The 12,357-nt window shown below is 45.1% G+C and overlaps 1 protein-coding gene across 1 annotated transcript in view; it reads left to right on the top strand.

Moving 5' to 3' along the window:
* DNAJC11 (DnaJ heat shock protein family (Hsp40) member C11) overlaps window positions 1-12,357 on the top strand; it is a 104,736-nt gene that overhangs the window by 16,500 nt on the left and 75,879 nt on the right. The window contains exon 3 of the mRNA XM_069948129.1: window positions 9,646-9,775. Within this exon, the coding sequence (XP_069804230.1) occupies window positions 9,646-9,775 (130 nt within the window). The remainder of the gene's footprint in view (window positions 1-9,645; window positions 9,776-12,357) is intronic.

Below are 12,357 nucleotides of genomic sequence, written 5' to 3' on the forward strand. Positions count from 1 at the left end.
GACGCTCGTTTACTGTTTATCGGGCTGTGTTATAGGACCCTAAGAGTCACTTGTATGTTCCGGTCCCCTTGTACATTATGGTGGTGAGCTTCTCCCATCCTCACACATAGCTGACATTCACCTCGATAGCACGTGGTGCCCTACAGTTTCCATGTTGCCTATTCACAATGGAGTCATTTCACTATGTATGTTCACTCAGTATTGTGGTAGCACAGAGTGTATTCGGCTCCAGTGTACAGAGGGTCCCCATTGGGAGCACTTCATAAGCTCCATGTATGCGGCTCTGCCTGGGGATTGAGATATTTAAGGGGATGTTCAGTAAACCCTTTCCCATAGATGTTGTGAGTGGAGGAGCCGAGGCTTTTGGGTATTGTGGATGTTTATGTTCTTGCTTGAAGAAGCCGCCTGATGACTTGTGTTCCCATGCAATATGTAATAGGACACGCAGCGGCGAGATCTTCTATTATGTGGCGGTAGCTGTCGCCCGCTGGCAGACGACACTATACATGCATTTACCATTAAATATTAAATTGGACAATAAACAGAAGCAGCGAGGCAGATGGGGGGGGGGGCCTGGGAAGTTTTTGTCTTGGTTTTTACTTTTTTACTTTTTTTTTTTTTTTTTTTTTTTAGAGTTAAAAAAATTCTCCACAACTCTGTCACAATAAAATGTCCTTTATAATTTTTTGTCTTCGCTATTGCATTTATCTTTGCAAACCTTAAGAGGAAAGGGGTTACATGGGTAGTTCAGCAAATATGTTTTCTTTCAGATCAACTGGTGCCAGAAAGTGCCGGAGATTTGTAATTTACTTCTATTTAATAAAAAAAATCTTCAGTCTTCCAGTACTTCTGGAGAGCAGGAGAGTTTTTCTATGGGGATTTGCTGCTGTTCTGGACAGTTCCTGACATGGACAGATGTGGCAGCAGAGAGCACTGTGTCAGACTGGACAGAATACACCACTTTCTGTTTTGCAGGGCTGCCTTTTCTCCCCTCTGTGCTCCCTTAACCCCCCTTCCTTTGTTTTTCCATTTACGCTCCTCTCCATGAGCCGTATCGGGTGTATCACACTTCCCTCCCGGTTCTCCCGCATTGCACATCCATCCGTCCCTCCCTTCAGCTACCCCATAAGTGACAGCACCCAAGGCGACAGTGAGATCTACCCCTTCTGACCCCTGTCCTTCACACGATGAGGAGATGACTGCTTACTCCGGGTAACAGTCGCCATCCTCCACTCCGGCGACTACAAACCTAAAAAAATCCGTCCGAGAATTCAGCTTTTTATTTATTTTTCCTACTAAGAAAATTGGAGCGAGGACTTTGATTTCCTCTCTCGCTGGCACGAGGGGCAGAATATACGAGCGGCATCAAAGGCGTTTCTTCCTGGACTATATTTAATGTCGTGGAGACTAGGGAAGCCGCTTTCTGCAGGACTTATTTCCGCAGTTAACCAGCTGTGACACAAATAATAAATAAATAGCCGACTTACCGTATTAACGCTCACCGCTACACCGCCGCTTAATGACATGATCTGCGCCCTGGAAATAATGTGACAGGTATCGGTGTGTAACGCTAATTGAGCGGGAATTGAGGCTGAGACGAGCGGCGGCCGATGGGACCACAATCCCTTTAAGGACCCCCACCCTCCGGCTTTAGGTTTAATGATGCTTAATAATTGTATAATGAAAAGTTCTGCAACTTTCTAAAGTACTTTTACATGTATCAGATCTCCCCTTGCCGTCTGTAAATGAGCGACCGTGGACGTTATATGGGGTGAGGTCTATCTGAGGTGCATAAAAGCTAATGGGATTATTTGGATTGGAACAAACCCTACTCCATTCACGTCACATCGGCAGGAAACTTAAAGGGGTTGTCTTTAAAAAAAAAAAAAAAAAAATCTCAGGTCTTACAGTACTTATCAGCTGCTGTATGCCCTGCCGGAAGTGATGTATTCTCTCCATTCCTGGATAGCATGGCGATGTCAAGAGTCGACTCCCAGAGCTGTGCGGGCTATGGCTGGAGAGGAGGATGGCAGGGGGATGCTTAGTGTCCCCCTGCCATCATCCTCTCCAGCAGCCATAGCCCGCACTGCTCTGGGAGTCGCCTCTTGACATCACCGTGTTATCCAGGAGGTGACATCACCATGTTATCCAGGAGGTGACATCACCATGTTATCCAGGAGGTGACATCACCATGTTATCCAGGAGGTGACATCACCATGTTATCCAGGAAGTGACATCACCATGTTATCCAGGAAGTGACATCACCATGTTATCCAGGAGGTGACATCACCATGTTATCCAGGAAGTGACATCACCATGTTATCCAGGAAGTGACATCACCATGTTATCCGGGAAGTGACATCACCATGTTATCCAGGAAGTGACATCGCCATATTATCCAGGAAGTGACATCACCATGTTATCCAGGAGGTGACATCACCATGTTATCCAGGAAGTGACATCACCATGTTATCCAGGAAGTGAAGCCTTGATGCAGTAGTAAGTGCAGGGAAAAGCCCTTAATAAGCATTTCCCGTAATAAGTGTATATTGGTGATTTGTATAACTTTTGGGGGACAATACAATACTTTTATAAAAACTTGCTGAATGTTCGCGTTCAACAATGTTGCTCTAAACCTGATGTGGAGAAGTCGGATGCAGCTCTAGGAAGTCCTGGAAAACGTGGACTAGCCTATGAGTAATGTTCAGCGAAGTGGCCAAAAGTTTGGTCCAAACCTGAATATTCGTCATTTTATTACTGGTGGCTGTAAAAGTTGGATACCGCCCTAGAGAGTCCTGGAAAATGTGGTTACGTCCATAGGCTATAGGCTGTATCCATGAGTTCCAGGACTCCCAAGGGTTTCATCCGGCTTCTCCACCTACCAGAAAAAGTCATACTTACTGTAGGTTCACTCATCTCTTATTACTACCGCATCCGTTGTTACTTGTAAAACTAGTAAAAAGATTTTACTCCGCACAGTCATTGCAAAGTAAAAAGTTCTCAATTTTTCAGCCGACGCATCGCGGTGAGGAACTCAGTACAGGGCCAACCATCTGCCGTCGCCCGGAATGTACTACCGCCATAACGCCAGCCCGGTCTCTTATTGGCTTAAGTAAGCAATATCAAGTCTCTGTACGAAACCTGCCGCTCTTATGACTGTGTTGACACCGGACTGGACTCTCATCAGTATCAATAGTTCAAAAATAAATTGAAACATAAATACTTATATTGGCAAATAAAAAAAAGGTCAGATAAAGCCGGCTAGTTCTCCGAGCACAAGCAGCGCGCTCCGCCGGCCGCTCCCGCAGTTTATTCCGCCATAAATTCCCTCTGCTTTCCGATGCACAGAGTCGTAAGGGTTATGGAGTTAAGATGAGTAACTTGATTCCAGGCGAGATAAGAGACATTTTGGTTTTACAGACAGTAATATGTCGTGTCGGTGTTGACACAAAGCCGGGCGGAGATGGGGAGGTATACGGCTTATAGCACGGCCGCTACAATCCTATAGGTGCTGGTAAGGTGCCGGGGGCTCCAGCCACTATAAGCACTGTGACCTGCGGTACTTGGGACAATCTAGAAACCATCATTATCTGCCATGTGTGGCGATAGAATCCGTCCATCTGACGTGCCAGCGGGATATTGGCACACGTTCTGCGCTACGGAACTATAAAAGCCACTAAAAATTTTAGTGCCGTGCAAACTTGTACTGATGGGCAGAGATTTTGTTTGTTTGTTTTATGGGCTCAATATGGACAAAATGTTTAAAATTATTTAGTAATATTAAAGGGGTATTCTGATTAAACATAACTTTTGATATGTCGCAGCCCAGGGTGAGACTAAAAATTCCTTCCATGCTTCTTGTTGTCTATTCAGTCTCCTTCCCCCAGTTCTCAGCTGCTGCTTTCTACTGAAGACACAAAAATCTGTGTGAGCTTTTCTCTCTGTCTCCCCCCTCTCTTCTGAGACAGATGATGTAAATAAGTCCCTGGCAGGCAGTATCTGAAACATTGGAGCCTCTCTATATGCTGGGAGTATTAATCACAGCGAGTTCATTAGCAACTTGACCTCAGATTAACCCTCCCAGCATAGCTTTACAAAGAAGCTACAATGTTGCAGATACAGCCTACCAGGGACTTGTTTACATCAGGTGTCTCAGAAGGGAGGGGAGAATTTTTGTGTTTTCAGCACAAAGCAGCAGAGAGAGGCAGTGCTTTTCACCCTCCACCCTGCAGTGGTCTCCAAGTCTATGGGAAGTGTTGTGCGCTGCTTCCCGCATGTTTTTCTTCAGGTAGCTGAGCCTGAAACAGTGATAGGAGGGGGAGTGAGGAGACATTTTAGGTCGCTGCACTTAAGGAGTCGGGAACATTCTGGAAGCACAGACAGGATATATATGAGTTATGAGTTGCAGTTTGGATCTGTCAGATTCCTTGTAAGAACGGACAGAAGAAACCTGTCGGAGTTGTTTCTGAACGTTCGCTGCACGGAATAAATAACATGATTATTTTATACTTTGGCTCATTACACAGACAGGAATAACAAGAACAATTCTGTTTTCATAAAAATAACCGACTTTAAGGGAAAAGCTACTTTTTTAAAAATTTATTCACTTTTTCAGAAACTTTTTCAGCTTTCATTCCTCTCTGTTGGTCCCGGTAGGAGAGTTAAACACGTGGCGCTCCCTGCTGTAACACATTGTAATACTTCTATAACACAGAACCATATGGTTCCGGCAAGGCCTAATATGCTGCTTAGGATTTTGGATCCAGGGCACCCCCTGCTGTCATACAACCCATCAACAGCCTAGTGATGATAAAGAGGAGCCCTTCCTTCTCAGCATTGTCCACCGCATCTAAGAGAGCGGTCAGGAGGCCAGCTGTCTCCAATCCTGCAGAGATACTAGAGCGGTTCTTTTTCCTTCAAATCAACAGGTGTCAGAAAGTTATATAGATTTGTAATTTACTTCTGTTTAAAAATCACAAGTTTTCCAGTTTTTATCAGCTGCTGTATGTCCTGCAGGAAGTGGTGTATTCTTTCCAGTCTGACACAGTGCTCTCTGCTGCCACCTCTGTCCATGTCCGGAACTGTCCAGAGCAGCAGCAAATCCCCTTCGAAAACCTCTCCAGCTCTGGACAGTTCCTGACATGGACAGAGGTGGAAGAAGAGAGCACTGTACCAGACTGGAGAGAATACACCACTTCCTGCAGGACATACATCAGCTGATAAGTATAGGAAGACTTGAGATTTATAATTAGAAGTAAAGTGCAAATCTGTAACTTTCTGAGACCAGTGGATTTGGAAAAAATCACCCTTCCCGATTTGATTCCCATTCCCTCCTATCACCCGGCAGGCGCCCCTGTTACCCGCCACTGCTGGGATACGTACCGCGCTTACACAGAACATCTTCCTTATAAAATATTAAAGTGAAGCTCCTTCCCCTGCAGACGTTAAGCTGAATGAAGCTCCGGCTTCTCCTCTACGGAAATGATGATTTTATTTTCCTTTTTTTTTTTCTGAGCCCTTACTGCCGCTCTTTTTGCCATGAATAAGATGCCAGCATAATAAGAAGGAAGGATCTGGAATTTTTCCCACTCTTTGTAGGATTTGTTGTCTTATTTGCCTGTTGGGATATATGGATATCATAAAGGGGAACCCCCCACACCCTTCCCTGTATGCCAGGAACAAGCAGTAGTGGCTACTGCAATATTTAGGGTGTATTTAGTCATCAGACAATGACTTATTTTATAAATTATGTTTTTATGTTAAACATATTTTTTTGAGAATTTTTGGTGACATTTTCTTTTTCTAATTTTCCATTTTCCTGTCTATTATAAAATAATCCTGATATCTTGCAGTTCTCATTCTCGCCACTAGGGCTAAAACTAAGCTGAGACTTCCTGTTGTGTCTGTGGTGATAAGAGGAGGCTGCTGTAAAGTGATCTGTACAGCATTGCAGCGTCATGTGACACCAGTAGATAGAGGAGACAATATCAGCTTCCTGTGGAATGACCTCTTCACAGGTCACAGAGCGCGCTCAGTAATGTTTCACATTCATCGCAAGGGAACAGAGTATCTATTGTTGTCTATGTCCATGAGGCTTGCTGTAAAGCATGTCACTAAGTGCTGTTAAGAACAGCCCAGGCAGTGTATTGAACAAAAGCAGTTGTTCACACAATATAATGTTGTTTGGTACGGTCGTGGAAATAATATTTCCGGACGTTGTTGCATCAAAAACTGCATCGAAATCAATGCACAATGTCCGTTGTCTGTACCTTGTGTGAACATAGCCTGAAAGTGAAGTTTTATAGTTTCACACATTGTTCAGTATCTGGTATATGTGTAAGTGATGCAGCGTACAGCCAGAGTGGAGCTGTCAATCATCACAGCCCCGCCCACACCCGCTCCGTGACCCGTTAGTGAGCGCGGTTCTCTTAGTTGTTGATGTGTAATTGGGGTTTGCGTTCTTATCCTTTTGTATAATTGTTCCATAGATAATAGTTTATAATCCACTTGAGTGAGGGATTTATAGTCCTGAGTGCTGTCTCATCTCTCTGGCTGTCGGCTCATGAATCAGGATCTTTCTCTCCACGCTGGCAGTAACCATAAGTCACCGATCACATCTCCATTCTCCTCGTGTATACGGAGATGTAGCTAATATTGTGTATCACTTTATTCTGACTTTTAACTGTATTGATCTCTTACATGTACAGGAGAAGATACATAACAGAGGAGGATGGATCAGGGAGGTGGCTGGCTCAGCCGTCATGGTCTTCACCGATCGGGTTTTTTACAATTGACGACACTAAGTGTGGGCATTGGTTCGGGAGTTGGGCTATTGTATGATGGCGGTAATATGTGCGACCGTGAACTGCCGGTGCTCATATAGATGGACATTGTGTGACAAAGCAATTTTTAACGTTTACGATAAATGACCGCAAATTAAATTATCGCTTATCTGAAATCATTCACCATATTGCACAGAGCGATAGTCGTTACTACAATCGTTTACTCCATCTGATCCCGGCAAATGAAGGAACGATGGGAAATTACACTAAACGATTAGTAAACGATTAGCAACGATTTTGGTCTCGGCACCAAATGAACAATGAACGATTTTTCGTTGGTAATTTGATTGTTGCCTGTATTTACGAAAAACAATTACAAACAATTATAGTTTTAAATTCAAATTCTATATCGATTTATTATTATTATTATTATTGTAATGTATCCGTAATAAAAATAAAGCAACAAGTCTAATAAATCTAGTATACTGTTCCTATGCAGACCTGTGTCTCCATGGTAACAGACTACAGTCAAACCTTGTGTAGTCTGCTCATGCAGTCCCACTGCCATCCATCTCATACATCTTACCAACATTTGCTGTGTTTGTGTTACTTTTTTCAGGTGAAAATTGAGTGTTGTACCATAATTACCGATAGAAGCCGATGGGACATCTAACTTAATGATCTTTTGCTACGATCATTTTAGAAAACCCAATTATTTTTACCCTTTGCAGAATTTTTAGATCAGTGGCGGTGGGTACTTTTGTTCAGGCTCCTCGTCTTTCGGTCTACAAAGAGTGTCTACATCTCTGGAGGGACCCATCCTGTCTGGGATAACACAGGCAACTCTTTGTTTTGAGTGGATAATGTGTAATGCGTAGGAGTTTTTTGAGGTAAAAAATATCACAACCTCTGAAAAGATATATTGCAGCTTTAGTGAAGTGAATGGGGCAAACATGCAGTACCACATTCAACCTGTAAACAGGGGCAGCGCTATATTCCTAGAGGGCGTTTAATACTTATTATATGGTGGATTTTTTTTTTTTACAGCAGGTCTATTGGCCTGGAGAGTCAACTTACTTGTTTTTACAGATACATTCATTAAATGTTTGGCGAGTTTGTGCTATGCTTAATGGTTTGGACTCTATACTGGTGTTTTTGCATATTTTTGACCCCAATATAATGATCATCGCGTGAGAGGTATTTGGCGCGTGATCTTCGCACCTGGCCGCCTCCATGTTTCTCCGGCTCTCCGTCGCATAGACTTTGATGACCTACTTGGTAGAGCAGTGGACTGTGAAGTTGGACCACATCGCTCCCCGGTGACCCTGGCTGTGTACTTCAGCTCCGTGTCCTAGATAGACCGATCTGCAAGGATTTTGCTGATGTTCTATATAAACTATGAAATATTGAGTATTTTTTTACCGTAAGCATCATCCCTGGTGGCCTTAAAGGGATTGCTGGACGGCCTGATTTGTGGTTGAAAACACAGAAAGGGGAACCCTACATCTCGATCAGTAGGCTATTATGGAATGAGCATTTGGTCTTGGTCCTATGGCTGCCTTAAATTTGCTTTTTTTTTTTTTAGGTAGTTTGGGTTGTCCAATTTTTGATATTTTTACAGATTTTTTTTGTACCAATGTTTCTAACATCTGTGGTCTCTGGAAATAAAATGTACAAACCAGATGATAAATATTATGAAAAGGGTGGAGATGGATCCCACAGCTCCGATAAAACGTAGAAAATTTATTTAAATTTATTAAAGTGATTAAAATCAAGTGGCGTGATTTTAATCACTTTGTTACTTTTATTTATGTTCCAATACATTTTACCGGAGCTGTGGGATCCATCTTCACCTTTTTCTTATTACTTTGCCGGGACACGGTCCGAGTATTCTCCACGTGCTCCTTCCTGGGACGCTGAGAGACCAACACTAAGGGGGTGAGCTGACGTACCTTCTTAGTTGTGGATAAATATTATGGCTATGGTTAAAGGGGTACTCTGTGGAAGAGGCCCCCTTCACACGTCCAGAAAAACCACCCGGATTTCCGGACGCATAGACTGTCATTAGTCATGGACACCCTTCCGGATTTTTCCGGAAGGGTGTCCGTTCCGGAAAATAGATCCGGAAAAAATAGGACATGTCCTACTTTTGTCCGGAATTCCGGCCCGGACGCCCCCATAGAAGTCTATGGGAGCATCGGAATCACGGGCACTTTTCTTATGTGCATCAGGAAAGTGCCCGGGATTACAGATTGGTCAACAGGCTACCGGCACCACCGCACACCTTTCTGCCGGGCACCTGCAACCTCAGCATGCCTCCCTGACGGCCCGCCCGCTCACGCCGCTCGCACCCGCAAAATTTCTGCCTGTAATTTTTAATTTATTTCACTATTTGTACATTGTTATGGGGGCGGCCATCTTGCTTGGGCTGTTTTTAACGGCATTTAGTGACACGCTTTACAGCAAGCCTCATGGACATAGAAGACAATAGACAAACTGTCCCCTTGAGATGAATGTGAGACATTACTGAGCGCGCTCTCTGACATGTGAAGTCGTCATTCAGGGAGCTGCTATTGTCTCCTACTGGTGTCACATGACGCTGCAATGCTGTTCAGATCACTTTACAGCAGCCTCCTCTTATCACCACAGACAGGACAGGAAGTCTCAGCTTAGTTTTAGCCCCAGTGGTGAGAATGAGAACTGCAAGATATCAGGATTAGTTTATAATATAAATGGAAAATTAGAAAGAATGTCACCAAAAGTTCTTTTAAAATATATTAACCATAAAACGCTATTTTCTGATGTCACATTCCCTTTAAGGTCACAGATGTCGCTCATTTGTGTTCCTCTCTTTATCTTGCAGGCTACCCAGGAGGAGCTGAAGGCTTCGTACCGCAGACTGTGCATGTTATACCACCCTGACAAGCACAGGGACCCTGAACTGAAAAAGCAAGCCGAGCAACTCTTTAACCTTGTGCACCAGGCCTATGAAGGTCAGTGGATATTTAAGATTTGCTAAAACTGCCTTGGTGGCAGATATTGAATTTTCTCGCAGCCCTTGAATTGTGTGTCTGGCAGGAGAGACGTTCCTTTGAGGGTTTTGTGAGATGACGGCTGCTTTTGCACCTTTGTCTCACCTAGGTCTCGCCGATCGATGTCTGCTGCTGGAAATTAGCGATCTGACTAATTATTGAAATAATTATTTTTTAACCGGTGACAGGTCACTAATGTTTGAGGCGCCGAGCAGTAAATCCGTCCGCAGACACGTCGTTATTCAAACAAATTAGGATTCCGTAGCCCCCCGGAGATCGGTAATTGTCATGACTCCAAAATAAGGGACAAAGCCAGATAATAGGACGACCGGATCGTCAGCTTTATGTCTTAAAGGGGAAATCCGGCTACCAGGTTTTTTTTTTTAAAGGCGGGGCAAGGAGGAAAGTAACAAAGGTATTAACTCTGATCTCTCCGTGCCGCTCCAGGATCTCCGGCGCTGACACGTCATAACCCAGCTGATGGACTGGCTGATCAGCCAATCAGTGACTGGGGCGGGAGATCTTTTTAGTCACTGATTGGCTGACTGGGGGTTCCGAGGCCAGTCCCGCTGCTTGTCACATGCACGGGGAGAGTTAAGGAATACTTTATCATAAGCGCCCTCTTACACGGAACAGTAATTGGCCGATTATTGCTCCACGTAATAGAGACAATGATTAGCCGATGAAATGATCATCGGCTGATTGTTTCTTTAGGTCCAGACCTAAAATCATCAACTGCCGGCCGCCCATCGCTATGTGTAATAGCTACATGTAATATAGATGCACGGCCAATGCTAATAATTAAATAAACTTTTCATACATTTGCTCTCCAGGCTCCCACACTTCTCCTGCCCTCTGCTCACTTCCCAGGCTCTGACCCTTGGAATCCATCAGCGGGGGCTCTGACTCTTGGGATCCCTCAGCGAGGGCTCTGACTCTTGGGATCCCTCAGCGGGGGCTCTGGCTCTTGGGATCCCTCAGCGAGGGCTCTGACTCTTGGGATCCCTCAGCGGGGGCTCTGACTCTTGGGATCCCTCAGCGAGGGCTCTGACTCTTGGGATCCCTCAGCGGGGGCTCTGACTCTTGGGATCCCTCAGCGAGGGCTCTGACTCTTGGGATCCCTCAGCGGGGGCTCTGACTCTTGGGATCCCTCAGCGAGGGCTCTGACTCTTGGGATCCCTCAGCGAGGGCTCTGACTCTTGGGATCCCTCAGCGGGGGCTCTGACTCTTGGGATCCCTCAGCGGGGGCTCTGACTCTTCGGATCCCTCAGCGGGGGCTCTGACTCTTGGGATCCCTCAGCGGGGGCACTGACTCTTGGGATCCCTCAGCGGGGGCTCTGACTCTTGGGATCCCTCAGCGGGGGCTCTGACTCTTGGGATCCCTCAGCGGGGGCTCTGACTCTTGGGATCCCTCAGCGGGGGCTCTGACTCTTGGGATCCCTCAGCGGGGGCTTGGATCCCCACTAGTCAGCTGTTTGTATAGCATGTAGCAGCCTCCTCTTCTGCTCATACGTGGATGTGTTATTAGCAGTCATGCAGCATTGTCCCATATTGCACCACCACTACTCCAAGGAAACACAGAAATACACATTGAGGAGCTCGTACGAATACTGTGGCCCCTTTATACAGTAGATCTAGGAGTCCGACCCTTGACAATATAACATTCATGGCCGGTGTGGCCGGGTGCAAACTGTAAATCTGCAGCAAGATAAAGGACAGGTTTCCTATTCACATGTATCAGAAGTTGGTGCATGCTGCCAGATTCCACATGGATACAGCTATAGCCACAGGCTGTATCCATGTTTTCTCAGCCTCTCTAGGGCTGCATCCAGCTTCTTCAGACAGCGGTAATCAGCATGCTTCATTGCACTCATCTCTAATAGGAAATAATGGAAGATGAAACATCAGCAAGTTCTGTAGATAGACGTGAGAAGCCATTAGAGCATCCAGTGCAAGGATTGTCCATTCATCCAGTGTCTGATAGTCCAGCATTCTGGATTATAGGAGATACAAGAAGACTGTATGTAAGCCGTCCTGTATGGAGGGGTGTGAGCATGCTCATTGTTTGCTGTTATTGGTCGCCCCTCTGTACTGAGCAGGTGCTTGAGGCTGCCGCCTTGTTCCCCGTGTAGGGATCGATAGTATTTGCTTTTTGTCAGGTTCCTGCAGGTGGTCGCACGTGAAGGGTTTTGTTGCAGAGCGTAATTATCAGTCGGAGATTATACAGCGCGGGTGATTGTTCTGCATTGTCCAAAACAAAAGACGGGAGTGTGAAGGTCAGCGGCTGTGGAGAGAGCAGAGATTTTTCTATGTAGCAGCGACTTGTGAATAGAAAGGGTTAGTTTCATCCAGCGGGGATTGCACTTATATTGCACTCACAATAAATAAGCTTTCATACCCCCCTCCACCATATTATATATCCTGAAATACTCTGTGCTGCTGAAAAGCCACTCTCCTGTTATTTGTCTACCTGTGCCCTCATTGCTATAACAATATTAGTGTGCAGGTTACGGAAAAGCATTCTGTCTCCACCCACTGTACTG

The sequence above is a fragment of the Dendropsophus ebraccatus genome, chromosome 12, assembly GCF_027789765.1.
Source record: "Dendropsophus ebraccatus isolate aDenEbr1 chromosome 12, aDenEbr1.pat, whole genome shotgun sequence".
Lineage (NCBI taxonomy): Eukaryota > Metazoa > Chordata > Amphibia > Anura > Hylidae > Dendropsophus > Dendropsophus ebraccatus.